The sequence below is a fragment of the Patella vulgata genome, chromosome 7, assembly GCF_932274485.2.
Source record: "Patella vulgata chromosome 7, xgPatVulg1.2, whole genome shotgun sequence".
Lineage (NCBI taxonomy): Eukaryota > Metazoa > Mollusca > Gastropoda > Patellidae > Patella > Patella vulgata.
Window position 1 is genome coordinate 2,814,683 of NC_065885.2, and position 18,791 is coordinate 2,833,473.

Here is an 18,791-nt window from a genome sequence, read left to right on the forward strand (position 1 = left end):
CATGTGTGAAGTAAAAACTAACTGGGTTCCATAAAATTGTGTCTAGTTAATTTTTTTCTGCCACTTATCAGGGTGAATCGCATGTAGGTACCCAAAAACATTATCGCCTAAACCAAATATTTATCGCCCGCTCAGCCAGCCACGTAACCATAATACTTTGCACGCGGTGGGCCAATCAGCAAACGAGTTGTGTAGACAGCATGGCCACATGGTGTTTGTTTATATTTTTTAGGGGTTTTAAAATAGGGTTAGGGTTAGGGTTGCGGACCCCCCCCCCCAATATATATTTCACGGCTACTCCTCTGGACACTATGGGGACATATGTGACTGTCCTGTTCACGGATTCCAAATAAGAGATAGGCCGCGACACTATCGCCTAGGATTTTCTTTGACTTCACGTTGTGATAACTATTTCTAATGATTAAACATACATTATGCAAGAGCTAAATCTGTCTATTGCAGGTCTTTCTTTAGGCCTGAAATGTTATCTAAATTATTAATTAGACATTAATTAACTTATCCAGATCATAATCAACTCTAGATGGCATCGCTAGCCTGCGATCTTAAGTGGATTGTGATCCGATTTACTGCATAACTTTCTTTCTCGATTAAACGATTAAATGGATAATCGAGACTATGCTGTTTAACGTACTGACTTAAGTAATGATGACCGAGGCTAGGCAGAAATTTTATTCGCTTAGTGCTCAGTTCATAGTGGATCAATTTGAATGAAATTTTCAGCAAATTGCCTTCACGTTATCTAGTTTTTAATTATTATAGTGAGAACTGCCAACTCGTTATCGAATCTCCCATAATGTATCTTTAATCGAGTCTGAAACACTGTTTATGTTGTTACTTTGTTTATATATCGGGGGGTTGGATGGCCGAATGGTTAGCACGCGCCCGCTGTATCACGAGACCTGTCACCGAGTTAACTGGCGTGGTTTCGACTCCCCGGTTGTACGTGACAAGGAGTAGGGTTGCCTGTCCAGCCTCGTGGGTTTTCTCCGGGTCCCCCGGTTTCCTCCCACTACTAAAGACCCCTACGAGCAAGCGAATTATTGAAATAAAATTAAACCATGTATTGGTCCCGAAATGACCTAGTCTGTGTCGAGTGAACGTTAAACCCCATTTCTCTCTCTCTCTCTCTCTTTCTCTCGTTTGTTTATATATCGAATACAGCAAATGCAGCAAACTATACAAAGGTTAAATACAGGAAACTACAATATCTATGATAGTACTTTAGGAGTTATTAAAATATCCCCGGTCTGAGTTTAATATCCTAACGGCTTAAACACTACATATTGTCTCTATCCCAGCCTCTCAGACGAGGCGGCCGTGGGTATGACGTTCCCCTAGGAACTCACAGATTATGTCTTCTCTATGGTCTCATCATGATGTCTTCACCCTAGCCTCTAAGCCGAGGAGGCTATGGTGTTCACCTCTCGGACCGCTCTATGATGTCTGAAGGGGAATTTAACTTCGCTCTTTCTTATATACAAAGTATGGATGTATCAGCTATTAGGGCGGGACAATTACCAGTTTGGAGTAAGTGTTTCGTATGGGCACCGTTTTACGTCAACCTTATTCTAATTAATTGTACTAATCCGTGCACGAAATACCTGGAAGATAGTAAACCCCTTCCAGAAATGGATACTGGCATAACTGTCGGTGAGTTAATCTAAGAAAGTAGAAGAATAATGCACTGTACTTCATAACCGTAATTTTCGTCACACATCATGTAGGTAACGAATTTCTATATTAAACACAACTCCTTTCTTAGAACTAAAATAACCCCTATAGTATTACAGTCACATCGTTTGGTTTAGTACAAATAATATCTCTGAAACACTCGGGTTAGGAAAACCAAGATACTAGCAGTAGTTTCATTTTACTTTTACAAGGTTCCTAAAACGATTGTTGAGTTGCCTAACGTGCGTGTTTCTAAATTAAATTTCTTGTTCCAGCTTTCTGTTATGTTTCTTAAAAAAGTTTTCTTGATTGGTCGGTGGACTGGTTAAGCGAGATAATTTCAAAATAAGGGCACGTAACCTATTTTTTACTCACAAATGCCCGGATGTTATGACTGACACTCGTAACCATCTTTCAGTGTATTATTTATAGATGGTTAATTAAATGGTCATAGCTTATTAAGTACAACATGACCTTTTATTTCGTGACTATAAATGTTTGAAACTGATTTACGGCTTGGTGTATATATACATGTTGTGGTGTAAGTGTCAAGATATTTGGAGATCTTTATTTATGGTGGGGCACCCTATGTATATTAGTGTGTAAGAATGCGCTGACCCGTTTATTACATTAAACTTGTTTGTAAAAATGCACAGACACGTTTGTTATATTACACCGGTATTTACACGTTTATTATATTACACTGGTGTGTACACGTTTATTATATTACACTGGTGTGGTCACATTTATTATATTACACTGGTGTGGTCACGTTTATTATATTACAACGGTGTGTACACGTTTATTACATTACACTGGTGTGTACACGCTTATTACATTACACTGGTGTATACAAGTTTATTACATTACGCTGGTGTGTACATGTTTATTATATTACACCGGTGTGTACACATTTATTACATTACATGGGTGTACATGTTTATCACATTACACGGGTGTGCAAGAATACATTGACCCGTGTATTACATTACCGTGTTGTGTATGATATATACCCATTTACCCTTTTGCACTGTTTATTATATTACACTCGTGTATAAAAAGTATGTGTCTGATGCTATGATCTTGTGTCGTCGTCTCCTTTACCCAGTACGTGGGATCTGGGACAGTTGTCAATATTGGACGAAAAGTCCATTGCCACTTCCCATAAATCGCCCATCAATATAAACAATTAGGATTAATTCAAATAAGCATAGATATGGCCCATAAAGAGGGAAATTTTACAATAATTTCTTTTAATAGGGCTGGGTATTGAACTGGCAATGCAATCAAATGAATTTTGTGAAATGGCACTCTTAAATTAATTCCATGGGCGTCAACATCCTGTTTTAGGACAAGTTACTTCCCTTAGCCTTTGTTTTTGATAATGTAAAAGACCGGATAATCTAGCCAATGACCTATTATTCTCAAATGTTGACCAACGCATCCAGACTAACAAATGAAGACGGTAATATGCTATACAGTGTGCAGTGTGGGAAATTTTGCAAGGACAGTGGCACTACAGCCTACTCTTATATCAATTGCAACTGAGTTAATAAAGACGGGCATACCAATTTGTAACCGGGCGCTACGGCCTGCGATTATTTCGAATTCCAAATGTCAGGGATTCTTTTATATGCACGCAAGGTGTACACGGGTTATACAATTACGTACATTAATTACGTATTGTTAAACTTTTCAGATCGTTATACCACTATTGGAAATGATAACGTAAAAAAAACCCCAAAAAAACACTGACGTAAACCTGGTGCTGTGATTTCACGGTTACAAATATAATAGCCCTCAAACCAATATTTCGATCCCTGCATTGGCCAAGAAAGTTCATCCAGATTTTCCGGTGTGGTTTCCCCTTGTCAGTGATGCAGGACTGGGGGCCTGACAAGGACAGCTGTCTAGTCGTTCGGATGTGACGAAAAACCGAGGTCCCATGTACACATTGGCGTGCACGTGAAAGATCCCTTGACAGTTGAAATTCGATATAAGAGTAGGCCGTAGTGCCGCTGTCCGGGCAAGATTTCCCTCATAGCACACTGTATGGCATATGCCCGTCTTCATTAGCCCAGTTCGGAGCGGAACAGTAGGACGTTAAACCCCATTTCATTTCATTTCATTTCGTTGACTTATTGAGTAAGACACTGGCTCGCTAGCCTGGAGGTCTCGGGTTCTCTCCCTTTGTTGGTTCCTCTGTATTTTCCGGCGTGATATCCCGTGTCAGTGGTGCATGATGGATGACCTAACAAGGACAGCTATATAATCTTTTGGATGGGATGAAAAACCGTTATATTCATGTAATATAGGAAGTGGATATAGCATAAAATATAGACATTTGATACTGATTTACGAAAAGACACATCCGTTAACGTTTATTATTTATATTAAATTGTACAATAATGCCCCCCCCCACTCCCGTTGATAACAAAATACCCCATCCCGACCTCTTGTTGATAGCAAAGTATCCCCCCATCTCCCACCCCCATCTCTTATCTTGATAACAACCCCCCCCCCCAACAACTTCTACCCCCGTCTATTATCTTGATAACAAAACACCCCCATCTCCCAACCCTTGTTTCTTGTGTTGATAGCAAAGTATCCCCATCTCCCACCCCGTCTCTTATGTTGATAGCAAAATACCCCCATCTCGCCCCCTCCCCCCGTCTCTTGTGTTGATAACAAAACACCCCCATCTCGCCCCCCCTCCCCCCGTCTCTTATCTTGACAACAAAACACCCCCATCTCGCCCCCTCCCCCCGTCTCTTGTGTTGATAATAAAACACCCCATCTCGCCCCCTCCCCCCGTCTCTTGTGTTGATAATAAAACACCCCCATCTCGCCCCCGCCCCCCCCCCCCCCCCAATCACTGTCTGAGGTGTTGAATTAGTGAAAATTAGGATTAGTTTTCAGGAATTCCTCTTAGTTCTTTTGACACTTTCGCTAAAATCTTGCATGCCTGAAACAAAAGATAACATAGCTGGTGTTCAGGGTAAATAATAATACATTTTGAGTAATGGAGTCAAAATTTGGAACAAAATCTGGACAGATATCAACAAGGGCTTTCGGTGCAACAACTAGGTCTGGCTTGGGAGGGAGGCGATTCCTGTAAGACTCAACCGGCGAATCTACTTTTAACCTTGCCTTATCAGAGAGGTCTGTCAGAACTTGTTATTGACCTCAGGATATGTTAAGTGGAAATTAAGATGCATGAGCATGCCATATCATGATCCAAACCAAACCCTACCTGATAGCGAGAGAGAGAGAGAGAGAGAGAAGAGAGAGAGAGAGAGAGATTAACGTCCACATACTAGGTATTTTCGGAACATATGGATCAATTTTATTTCAACAACTTGCTTTAGCAGCAGAGGAAACCTAGGAACCCGGGGAAAACCCACGAGGCTGGACAAGCGACCAATGGACAATACTCTCGAACAGATGGATTGTCTGCTTATTAACCAGACTGAAATAAATAAATTTATTTAATTGTTTTTTTTTTATTTGAAAGATCTATGAAATTTTTAACATCTTACCTCGATCATTTGTTGTTTTGATGCTATGGCGAATGCTATTCTTATATATGGTGACATAGTTCCTCCTGGTATAGCATAAACTCCTTCAATCAGAAGCAAGCCTTCTTCCTTGCATCTTTTAACCAATCCTCGTGTATCTTCGAAACCTTTCATTTTCATCCATAAAAACATACCAGCATTTGGCGCTTCCCATTCAGCTACATCTGTGGGATGTGATAAATTGTTATTTGTATGAATAAATAATAATAATAATATTAAACGCATACGCCTGTTTTATTTTGGATAAATTTGTTTGAACTACAAAACGGATGATATGTGGCATCAGATGTCCAAGAAGGCGTAAGCTTGTCCAGTCCCGTCTTTGTTGTTATTAATGGGGGAGGTAACGCCCACTTCCACTGTGGCTGATATAGCAGACAACGTTTGTTTCGATATATTCAGCACGTCCGCAAGGAGGGTATTTCCTGTCTGAGGAAGTGGGGTTGGATGGCCGAATGGTTAGCGGGTGCGCGCTGCATCATAAGTTTTGCCATTGAGTCAACTGATGTGGTTTCTATTCCCCGGTTGTACGTGACAAGGAGTTGGGTCGCCTGTCCAATCTCGTGGGTTTTCTCCGGGTACTCCGGTTCATCCCACTGCTAAGGCCCTCGCGCCGGAGAATTATTGAAATAAAACTAAATCATGTATGTTAGTCCCTAAATGACCTACTTTGTGTCGAGTGGACGTTAAACCCCAGCTCTCTCTCTCTCTCTCTCTCTCTCTCTCTCTGCGAGAAAGCGGAGTACCCGGAGTAATTCTCGAGGTTGGAAATGTACCCCTATCTCCATTTCCTATAAGTGAGTAAGACGCTGGCTTGCTGAAGGTCGCGGTTTCTATCCCGGTATTGGCCAAGGGAAGTTCATCGGGATTTTCCGGCGTGGTTTCAACTGGTTACTGGTGCATGACTGGTGCATGACGGAGAGACTGGCAAGGCCAGTTGTCTTGACGTTCGGATGGGACGAAAAACCGAGGTCCCACATTAGGGTAAAAGATCCCTTGCCAGTTAGAATTCGATATAAGAGTTGGCCTTAGCACCGCTGTCCTGGCAAGATTTCATCAAATAGCACATTATATGGCGTATGCCCGTCTTCATTAGCCCGGTCGGAGCAGAACAGTTAAACCCCATTTCATCTCATTTCTTTTATTTCACTTCACATACAGTCGTGCCAGGGATCAAAACTACGACTGCCAGCGACGGTCGGCCAGCTAGACCATTAGGCGCCCTCACGCCTAGTCTGCCCCGTAACATTCGTCTCATTTTACAGCTAACCTAAGCGAGCTGTCCTTGTGGGTATAACCAGAATCGGGATGAAATCGTTTGTATGTTTTATAACCGACCGTTGAAACCAAACGGATATTGCCAGGCAATAAAACATGAGCCTACCAGTAGCTATGATGTGGTTATGACCATGATGTTTTTCAACACCAGTTTGCGACAATGGTGACCTACCTGATAGATACGTATTGGCTGTCAGTAACAAATAATCGGCCTGTTCTTTCAAGAATTGTGCTGTTCTGTCGCATTGCTGAATGAAACCTTCGACACCCCATTCTCGTAAAAGTGTCATTATTATCACCTACAAGAACAACATTTCTAATACAAGAATAATATTTCTAGTAAAAGTGTCAATAATGTTGCCCACAAGAACGTACCTAGTAAAAGTGTCATTATCATCGCTTAGAAAAGAGACCATTTCTCCTAAAATGTCATAATTATACTCTACAAGTACCATTATTGTTACCTACAAGAACAACATTTCTGGTAATTGTGTCATCATTATACTCTACAAGAAAGGCACTTCTACTACAAGTGCCATTATTGTCACCTACAAGAAGCCCATTTCTAGTAATTGTAACATAATTGTCGGCCACAAGAAGATCATTTTTCTAGTAAAAGTGCCATTATTATCGCCTACAAGAACAACATTTCTAGTAAAAGTGTCATTTTTACCACCTACACGAACAACATTTCTAGTAAAAGTTCCATTTTTACCACCTACACGAACAACATTTCTACTAGAAGTACAACATTTCCAGTAAAGGTGTCATTATTATTGTCGCTTACAAGACGAACATGTCCAGTACAAGAGCCATTATTGTCACCTACAAGAACAACATTCTACTAAAAATACAACATTTCCAGTAAAGATGTTATTATTGTCGCTCACAAGAAGACTATTTCCCGTAAAGGTGTTATTATTCTCGCTCACAAGAAGAACATTTCAAGAAAGATGTTATTAAAAACAAAACTATACAGTTATATGGGACAACAATCACTGGTTTATTATACACAAGCACGACGTTTCGATAAGTATTGTCTTATCGTTATCAAGCATTGTGCTTGATAACGATAAGACAATACTTATCGAAACGTCGTGCTTGTGTATAATAAACCAGTGATTGTTGTCCCATATAACTGTATAGTTTTGTTATGTTTCCAATTGCTAAATGCCACTAAAGGATTATAAAGATGTTATTATTATTGTCGCTCACAAGAACATTTCCAGTAAAGGTTTTATCATTGTCGCTTATCCTACCCCCACCCCCCCAACATATTTTGTATATGTATTATGTGTGTCACTATAATATAAGCATGTACATATTGTATATTTGTTAATGCATGTTATATCTATGTATTCAAGCTTTCTGTTTTATGAACTCACATATATACTGTATTTAATCTTTTTTTTAAGATTTTGTATATTTTTCCCATCTCCATTGTAAATTATTGTGGCGTGTTATTTAATTCTTCAGTCTATATATTTTTGTATTATATTTTCAACGAAGGGCAGGATGTTAGTAAGGCTATTATAGCCTAATCTTCAACCCTTCTGAATTAAAGTCATTAATATTATTATTATTATTATAATTTTAACTGATTTGTATCTTTATATTTTTCCTCTGTTGTAAATCATTGTGATGTGTTGTTTAATTTATTAGCTATATCTTTTGTAATATATTTTCTACGAAGGGCAGGATGTTAGAAATGCTATCATAGCCTAATCTTCAACCCTTCTTAAATAAATTCATTATTATTATTATTATTACATTTCCAGTACAGGAGCCGTTATTGTCACCTACAAGATATAAAATAATATATTATACCTGGGAAAACGGACAAGCCAAAGATGTAGAGGTCTGATATAGTAACATCAATTTACCAACTAAAGGTCTTGGACCAGTCAAATATCCTATACGCAACCTATTAAAGAAACAGAAATGGGTTATAAATAACCACAGTGTTTAACAAAAAAATAATACTGTATTTATGGATAAAGATTACCTTGTAAATGCTGTATTTATGAATAAAGATCACCATGTAGTAAATGCTGTATTTATGCATAAAGATCATGATGTAAATGCTGTATTTATGAATAAAAATTACCTCGTAAATATTGTATTTATGAATAAAAATTAACATGTAAGTGCCATATTTATGAATAAAGATTACTTTGTAAATACTGTATTTATGAATAAAGATCACCATGTAGTAAATGCTGTATTTATGAATAAAGATAACCTTGTAAATACTGTATTTATGAATAAAGATTGCCTTGTAAATACTGTATTTATGAATAAAGATTGCCTAGTAAATATTGTATTTATGAATAAAGATCTTCTAAATACTGTATTTGTGAATAAAGATTATCTTGTAAATATAGCATTTATGAATAAAGATTAACTTGTAAATGATGTATTTATGAATAAGAGTACCTTGTAAATATTTTAAAAATATTGTTGACCTAACCCAAACCCTAACCCTAGGTCATTGAAGCTAACAAGTGCGGAAAGCGCTGCTACGCTCTATTCTTATTTCGAATCCCAACTGTCAAGGGTTCTTTCACTTTTGGACTGTTTTTCGTCCTATCCGAACGACTAGACGCTATTCCTAACTAGACCCGTCGTCGTGATGTCTATATAATATAATATATTTGGAACCGAATATCTTTCAGTATTGATAAAATATAAAGCAGTGGTGATCATCAACTTACCCAGGTCCTAGTACTTTAGAAAAAGTATCAAATCTTAGAACACGGCCATCTTCATCAATTGATAACATAGATCTAGGAAGTGGCTGTAAAACACGATGATTGTTTACAATGTATTACATTATATAGTCAATTCAAATTGATTAACAACCTCAGATATTGGATGCATTCTTTTATAATTAATGTGGGGGTTGGATGGGGGATGGCCGAATGGTTAGCGCGCTGTATCATTAGTCTGTCATTGAGTCAACTGGTGTGGTTTCGATTCCCCGGTTGTACGTGACAAAGAGTGGGCTCACCTGTCCAACTTCGTGGGTTTTCTCGGGGCCCCCCGGTTTCCTCCCACTGCTAAAAGACCCCTACGCGCAAGCGAATTATTGAAATAGTCCTGAGATTTTACATTAGAGACCGCGATGCTAACGCGTCTTGGGTCCTAATGATCCTATGACACGTCAATTGCACAATAACACCCCTCCAAATGCGAAACAGGAAGTGTTTATCTCCTAAATGTATGTTACTGTTTTCATACCCAGTTAATATGTTGATGTTCACGTAGATGAGCCCTCGGTGCAAACAAATAGGACGCTGGACCCCTTTTGAGTATTCGGTGCGTGTTTTAAACGAAAATATAAGTTTATGCTTACCCTGTTAAAATATGTAAAATATAAGTTTATACATACCCTGTTAAAATATGTAAAATAATATGGATCATCTTCCATTATCAGCAGATTAAACTCTCGACATATCTGATATACAGCTTGTCTTCTTTCAAACGACCATGATGCACTTCTAGGGTTTTCTCCAGTAGGAATACAATACAGCACCTTGGGTCTTGGAGCATTTTTATTTACTGGGTTTGATATTTCCCAATTTTCTAGAAGAGTCCGCATTTTACTTGGGATTATTCCATGTTTATCTGAGTCTATCCCTACAGTAGAACCTCCTAACCGTTCCACCTGTATAACAAAAAACCCAATTCTTCTGTGGTATCTTTATATACAAGCACAAGAGGCGGGAGACGGGTGTAGACGAATGGTTTAATGCATGCGCTTTTGGTCATAAGGTCTGCCATTGAATCAAGTGGTGTTGATTGATTCCCCGTTTGTACGTGACAAGAAGTTCACTGGATTGCCCAGGATCATTGGCATTCTCCAGTTCACCCGGTTTCCCTCTACTGCTAATGGCCCTTACGCGCAAGCGAATTGTTGAAATACAGGAAGGGGTGAACGAATGGTTTAATGCGTGTGTGACGCGTCATAAGGTTTGTCATTGAGTCACGTGGTATGGATTTGATTCACCGGTTGTACGTGCCAAGGAGTAAGGTCGTCTGCCCAACCATATGGATTTCTCCTGGTCCTCTAGTTTCTTCCCATTGCCAAAGACCCCTACGCGAAAGCGAATTATTGAAATAAAGTTAAACTATAGGTTAGTCCCGAAATAACCTAGTTTGTTTCGAGTGAACGTTAAACCCCATTTCATAACCGCTAACACAGACAATGAGAACATATGTGATCCTTTAGTAGAAGCGGTGTATCGGTTTTTAAATTAGGAAAAGTTAGTCGATGGTTACCATGCTAAACACAGACGGGTAGGTGGGATTCTGTACTATCACTGAGTCCCCTTCATCGATTAACATCTGAAAACCCTGAAATACAACAGCAAAAATGGTTAATAGATTCTGTATTGGACAAAAAAGTAAACAACGTATTTACTTGTAAGATGTTGGACGGAGGGTCTGCCAAGGAATATCTTGGTTGAGAAGGGATGTAAAACAAAGGTCCTGGATATACATTCAACTGCATATTAAGGGACCGTTAAGATTAGGAATCCGACGAATGAAGAGTGGGCAAAAACGCCACTGACCGGGAAAATGTACCCGGTAACACTCCTAAGGAATCTTACGACTTTCATTCACCCCACCCGTCCCGCTTTAACACCCCCCTCCCTCTCCCTCTCAATACAAAACCACACACACAAAAACAAAACCACCCAAAATACATAAATACCCCGCCCCATCCCCCCCATCCCTCCCCACCCAAAAACAAAACCCACAAAAAAAGCAACACAGAAACCTCCGGCGATCACTCACAGTGCTGATACCATCTTGACTACCAGCAGTAATCATCAACTCCATCTCTCCGGGGTGTTTGTCTTCACCAACAGATGGTGGATTATGAATCTTTTTCTGGAAGTCCTTCAACCATTGTCGTAAATCATCCATCCTTAAATGAAACACGGTAATATATTAGAGTCGGGACGAATGATAGAAGGCACTGATTGGTTTTGGTTATGTCCTGTTTATATCGTCTGTAGGATTGTCGACCAAATTTCAGTTCGTCATATCTTTGTAAATAAATGAACGGAAATGAATCATTAACCTTCCCTTCTCATCCCCTCCCACCCCATTATCTTTCTCTTCTCATCCCCTCCCACCCCATTAACTTTCTATTCTCATCCCCTCCCACCCCATTAACTTTCCCTTCTCATCCCCTCCCACCCCATTATCTTTCCCTTCTCATCTCTCCCACCCCATTATCTTTCCCTTCTCATCTCTCCCACCCCATTAACTTTCCCTTCTCATCCCCTCCCACCCCATTAACTTTCCCTTCTCATCCCCTCCCACCCCATTATCTTTCTCTTCTCATCCCCTCCCACCCCATTAACTTTCCCTTCTCATCCCCTCCCACCCCATTAACTTGCCCTTCTCATCTCTTCCACCCCATTATCTTTCCCTTCTCATCTCTCCCACCCCATTATCTTTCCCTTCTCATCCCCTCCCACCCCATTAACTTTCCCTTCTCATCTCTCCCACCCCATTATCTTTCCCTTCTCATCTCTCCCATCCCATTAACTTTCCCTTCTCATCCCCTCCCACCCCATTAACTTTCCCTTCTCATCCCCTCCCACCCCATTAACTTTCCCTTCTCATCTCTCCCACCCCATTATCTTTCCCTTCTCATCCCCTCCCACCCCATTAACTTTCCCTTCTCATCCCCTCCCAACCCATTAACTTTCCCTTCTCATCCCCTCCCAACCCATTATCTTTCCCTTCTCATCTCTCCCACCCCATTAACTTTCCCGTCTCATCCCCTCCCACCCCATTAACTTTCCCTTCTCATCCCCTCCCACCCCATTAACTTTCCCTTCTCATCCCCTCCCACCCCATTAACTTTCCCTTCTCATCCCCTCCCACCCCATTAACTTTCCCTTCTCATCCCCTCCCATCCCATTATCTTTCCCTTCTCATCTTTCCCACCCCATTAACTTTCCCTTCTAATCTCCTCCGTTACCTATTGAATTTTAAATCTTGTAAAAGCGATAGGACCCCCTCGTTAAAGGCCCCGATGACATATTTTACAACTGTGTATGGTTGGTTACTGTGGTGGAATAGAATGGGAACTGTCGGACCCTGCCACCCCTCACTCCCACCTCCATTATCATTTTGAAGCTTCAATCTTGTGAAAGCAAGCAATAGGACCTCTTACGTAAAGTCCCCGATGGCATATGTTAAAACTTATGTGATACAAATCGGTTAAGAACTCTGATCTGTAGAGTATTCACAAGAAATTATGAACGTACGACAGATGATGATAACGACAATATAAACATGTTTTACCCCCAAGTACTGCAATACTGTAGGCTGTCTTTTTGTGACTCTTCATCTATTTTCAAAACTGTCCCATCTCTGAAGATATAGTAAACTTATATTTTTACAATTTTCACAGGACAATGGGGCACAGAGGTTTGATGATTCTCGGGCCAACCCCCTGCCTGTATACCCACAAGACTCGAGTATAGGGTTTTGAACTTTAACAAGACAGTGGCGTGCAGAAGTTAGCTTGTACATGGGTCAACCCCTTGCCTGTATACCCACAAGACTCATGTATAGGGTCTAGCACTTTTTACAAGACAGTGGCGCACCGACGTTTCATGATGCACGAGTCAACCCCTTGCCTGTATGCCCACAAGACTCGGGTATAGGATGCAGAAGTTAGTTGATATCCGATTCCAACAAGACTCGGGTATAGAGTTTAGTACTTTTTACAAGACCGTGGCATGCTGAAGTTAGTTGATACCTGATGCTAATCCCTTACCTGCCTTCCTACAAGACTGAGGTATAGAGTTTAGTACTTTTTACAAGAAAATGGCGTGCAGAAGTTAGCTGATGCACGGGCCAACTCCTTGCCTGTATGCCACAAGACTCAAGCAGACATGCGAAGAAGGAAAACATTGTGTTTATACACAAATAAACCAAGTAGACTAGGGGATTGGACTCGCCCAGGTGGATCGTGGCCTGGCCCTATTACCCATTTGCCACGCACACAAAATCACTGGTGACTAGGCACTGTGTGCTGGTGGAGGTTGGAGTGGGCGTAAGGAGTATGCAGCGAAGATATCATTATATATATTACCTTAAAGTTAGCTGTGAAGATATTATTGGAAAGATTTCAGGACTAGGGTATCCACCAGACATAATTATCTTATTCTTCAGTTCGGATGCTTCTATAAATATGAATTCACAGAACTTAACTGAATTGAACTTCTTGATAAGAGCTTTTTATTATGTATATAGTTATGGCTTCCTTAGGTTTTACCTATATGTTATCATTTGCTTGATTAAAACGAGGATATCATCGTCGAAACATTGCATGTTAATAAAACATTAATTGTCATTCCATAAATAGTGTTTCGTGTGTTACCGTCTTCATTAGCCCAGTTCGGAGCAGAGCAGTAGTACGTTGAACCCCATTTCATTTCATTTCGTGTGTTAACTGGATTGATATAAAGGTTAATATAGATATACTGAAAACACCTGGTGACGACTGATAAACGGCAGACAACTACATTATGATTTGATGCATTTCATGAGAGAGAGAGAGAGACAGAGAGAGAGAGAGAGAGAGAGAGAGAGAGAGAGGGAGAGAGAGGGAGGGTTTAACGTCCACTAGACACAAACTAACATATGGTTTAATTTTTTTCAATAATTCGCTTCCGCGTAGGAGTCTTTAGCAGTGAGAGAAACCGAAGGACCCGTACAACTCCTTGCCACGTACAACTGTGGGTTCGAAACCACGCCAGTTGACTCAAGGACAGGCCTTATGATACAGCGCGCACGCGCTAACAATTCGGCCATCCAACCCACCGCATATCATAATGAAGTAAAGTGGTTGACTTTTTACCTGGGCGTATTTTTATTTATTTTTATATATTTAAGAACTCTCTATTTTGGGTCCAGTTGCCTAGACCCCTGACTAGAAGGTCCAGGGTTCGCAGATAACTGCCATGCTAGTTTTCCGAGACGCCGTTTAAAACAATGAGGTGTAGGTAACAGTTAAGCTAGAGGTGTCTTTCAAAACAAGAGACGCTCTCTACAACAATGAGATGTAGATAACAATTATGCTAGGCGTGTCTTTCAAAACAATTATGTGTAGATGTGTAGACATGCTAGTGTTACGTGTGGCTTCCCTCAAAACAATAATATCCTAGATACCAGTTATATTTAGTTTAGTTTAGTTTAGTTTAAACAATATTTTATTCATTTGAAAAGGATTGAAAAACAGGCAAAGCCTCTATAAGTTCTTTCCCAGTGATACAGAAAATAATAAACGATATATATAACATATACATAAAAATAAAATTAAATATATTAAATTGTAAAACCGAACATATATACAATTTCATGTGGAAATGATATATACGATGCAATTATTTGATATTATACAACAATAATATGTAAAAGCGAATCAAAACATTTGAGTACTTTTAATAAAATAATGGACTGCATTTGTGTTATATTTGTATTACCCGCAGCGATGCATAAAACTATGATGTTTAATTGATGATATGCTAGGTTTACCGCGGTGTTTACCGTAGATAACTGTCATGTTAGAGTTACTCACGGCGCGACTCAAAACACAGCTTGGTAGATAACTGCCATGCTAGAATAAACACAGCTTGGTAGATAACTGCCATGCTAGCCTAAACACAGCTTGGTAGATAACTGCCATGCTAGACTAAACACAGCAATGTAGATATAGATAACGGTCATGTTAGAGTTACCCATGGTGTTGCTCAAAACAAAGTTGGGTAGATAACTGCCATGCTAAGGTTACTCGCAGCGTCGCTCAAAACAATAATGTGTTAATAAATGTGATGCTAGATTTTGTAGAAATGAAATGAAATGGGGTTTAACGTCCTACTGTTCTGATCCTAACCTGGGCTAATGAAGACGGGCATACGCCATACAGTGTGCTATGAGGGAAATTTTGCCCGGGCAGCGGCACTACGGCCTACTCTTATATCGAATTCCAACTGCCAAGGGATCTTTTACGTGCACGCCAATGTGTACACAGGACCTCGCTTTTTCGTCCCATCCGAACGACTAGACAGCTGTCCTTGTCAGGCCCTCCGTCATGCATCACTGACGAGGGGAAACCACGCCGGAAAATCGGGATGAACTTTCTCGGCCAATGCAGGGATCGAACACCAGCACAGGCTAGCGAGCCAGAGTCTTACCCACTTAGCCACGTGATCCCCTTATAAAACAATAATGTGGAGGTAATCCTCGTGCTGGTATTTCCCGTAGCTTCGTTCAAAACTATGCTAGTTTTACCATTAGCGTCGTTCAAAACAATGGTGTTTAAATACTCTTCCTGCTAGGTTTTCCTAGACGCTCTCTATTCTAAAAAAAACCCATCATGTGTTATAGCTAGATTTACCTGCCGCGTCCCTCAAAACTGAACTTTTTGTTCTTCTTGCAAGCTTGCTAAAATATTTCTCGTATTGAATACGACAGATGTTCCTTTTTAAAAAAAAAAATAAATAAAACGAGAGATTAATATCATTGTCATAAATTATCATTATTATTTCCAAATATGTGTTCATTAGTTTAGCAATTACTACTGTACTGTGGACCAGAAGACACGTAGGACGTCATCGCAGCCATCTTGGAATTGTGACATTATATGAAAAATCAAATTCTCTTAATCCAACAAACACGCATTTTTAGTTTCATGTCGATCGAAGCTTATATGAATTGGCAGAGAGAGACAGAGAGAGACAGAGAGAGAGGGGGGGGGAGAAAGGGGCGGTAACGTCCACTCGACACAAACTCCTTCTCCTTGCCGCGTACAAGCGGGAAATCGAAACTTTATGTTGCAACGTGCATTCGTTAACCATTCGTCCCCCCCCCCTCCATCCCATTTTTACGAAGAGCGTCGGCCTCAAGAACGAGAACAACAAATGTATTGTAAACCTAAAAGCATAATGCTACTTATGAAACCCCAATCTCAAGTACCTACCATCGTGAGATATGAAATTTATCCCTTGTTTTGAAATACATAAAATATAAAAGAAAAAGAAAACAACACAAAAACTTTACCCAAGACCATAAAATATAAAAGTAAAAACACAATAACTTTACCCAAGACCATTTTGTTTTGCCATACTGGTGAAGAAAGAGTTTCAGAAACGTGTTTATACAGGAATTTCTTAGGTATAAAGATGTGTCGTACATTGCTTTTATATATTCGTCGACACGGTTGAGCCATTTAAAGAGAGCATTGGTCTGCCACAGAATCATAAACATTAAAAAGTGGCTGTACTTTCACCCATATACAGTTGTAGTTTAAGCTAGTATATAGTTGTAGTTTAAGCTAGTATACACGATATAGTTGTAGTGTAAGCTAGTATACACGATATAGTTGCAGTTTAACCTAGTATACACGATAAAGTATAACCTATATCCACGATACAGATGTAGCCTCGTATACACAACATAGTTGTAGCTTAACCTAGTATACACGATATACACGACATAGTATAGCCTAGTATACACGATACATACGACATAGTATAACCTAGTATACACGATATACACGACATAGTATATCCTAGTATACACGATATAGGTGTAGTTTAACCTAGTATACACGATATAGTTGAATTTCAACCCAGTATACACAATATACACGACATAGTATAATCTAGTATACACGATATACACGACATGGTATAACCTGGTATACACGATATAGCTTTTGTTTAACCTAGTATACACGATACATTACGTAGTCGTAGTTTCGTTTAGCATTAAAGGATTTTTAGAAAATGTATAAATATATAAGGAATTTTGACATGATCAAAAAACAACCAAATATTTTACTACATTTACTACCACTTTAGATTAATTTGAATGAGGTCGGGGTGTATATGCGAAATCACGAGTTAGTTATACTTGAATAACTTACAGATAATTATGGAAGTGATGAGTGAATTTTTATTAAAAAAGAAAAAAATAATGATCTGATGTGAACCCCTATTGAACTAGATCTAGAGTATAGTTGAAATCGTCCATAGAATGATTGGTAGTTCATATTTACTATCATTCAGATGTCGGGTAACTAACGAGAGAGAGAGAGAGAGAGAGAGATTTGATTCAATAATTCGCTTGCACGTTAGAGTCTTTAGCAGTGAGAAGAAAACTGGATGGATGACCGACCTTCCCACGTACAATCTTATTGTTAAGGCCAACTAATCGAACCCGAAGCACAATCAATGATTAATCGAAACAAGATATCTTCATCTGATAGTGTATAAAAGTTTCAATAAACTACCAAATTATTTATGTTCCGGATTAGTTGGGTAGCTAATTAAACTGTTTTGTTTTGTTCTTACAGGTGTGTTTGGGTTGACGCTAGTGTTATAGCAACTATCAAATTATTTACGTTCCGGATTATTTGTGTTATTAATTAAATTATGTTCTTACAGGTGTGTCTAATGATTAATTAGTTTGTCAAGTGCTCTATGGTTGATAAATTCACAAGACCTTCTGTAATCATCATCTGATCTTCAGGTAGATCTCAATCTTACCGATGACACAGTTAGAAGTGAAATAAATGGGGCGTTTCCATCTCGGCATTTCCGCGCGTGGAAAATATTTTTCTCTCACGTGAAGGGTGCGGATGTTTACTTTCTGGCGTACAACATGGGTTCTCTTTTAATAAGTAAGTGTGTGTGTGTGTGTGTGTGGGGGGGGGGGGGTTGCGGATGGTTAGCGCGTGCGCTTTGTATCATAAGGTCTGTCATTGCGTCAACTGGCGTGGTTTCGATTTCCCGGTTGTACGTGAAAAAACAGTACAACCTCGTGAGTTTTCTTGGGATCCTCCGGTCCCCCCCCCCCACTGCTAAAGATCCCTACGTGGTAGCGAATTATTGAAATAAAACTGAACCATATGTTAGTCCCGAAATGACCTAGTTTGTGTCGAGTGGACGTTAAACCCCATTTCTCTCTCTTCCATTAATTCAATCAACCGCTATTGTTGCTACAAATTCGTGTAAAAAATTGCAATTTTTTCTACTTAATAAGAGGTGGCGATTGAACGTCGGGCTTATACTGAGCGGGAACGCGACAGCGGCCACGAGCGCGACATGCTGTTTCAATAAGTCGTTTAAACTGACGGCGAACCCAAACGCAACCGAATTTTATTTCGCGCGAAAAACTGTAGAGAGTGTAGAGCACCCCTGAATGAAC

General features: G+C 39.7%; 1 protein-coding gene across 1 annotated transcript; it reads right to left on the minus strand.

The window, feature by feature from the left end:
* Positions 1-4,557: 4,557 nt before the first annotated feature.
* LOC126827405 (kynurenine/alpha-aminoadipate aminotransferase, mitochondrial) lies at positions 4,558-16,760 on the minus strand. Its single transcript, XM_050556711.2, has 12 exons — positions 16,683-16,760; positions 15,979-16,061; positions 13,672-13,762; positions 12,876-12,944; positions 11,349-11,481; positions 10,830-10,904; positions 9,940-10,215; positions 9,263-9,345; positions 8,376-8,472; positions 6,721-6,847; positions 5,232-5,434; positions 4,558-4,657 (listed from the first exon to the last, which is right to left on the minus strand). The coding sequence occupies exons 1-12, from the start codon at positions 16,703-16,705 to the stop codon at positions 4,601-4,603; spliced, it is 1,317 nt and encodes a 438-aa protein (XP_050412668.1). The 5' UTR covers positions 16,706-16,760; the 3' UTR covers positions 4,558-4,600.
* Between the last annotated feature and the right edge of the window lie 2,031 nt (positions 16,761-18,791).

Coding starts and splice junctions, on each gene's coding strand:
- LOC126827405 (XM_050556711.2), bottom strand. CDS start 16,705: ATGGCAAAACAAAATGGTCTTGG. Junction 12,945..13,671: donor TCTTCACAGCTAACTTTAAG/GTAATATATATA, acceptor CTATATCTTCAG/AGATGGGACAGTTTTGAAAA. Junction 11,482..12,875: donor CAGTATTGCAGTACTTGGGG/GTAAAACATGTT, acceptor GTTTCATTTAAG/GATGGATGATTTACGACAAT.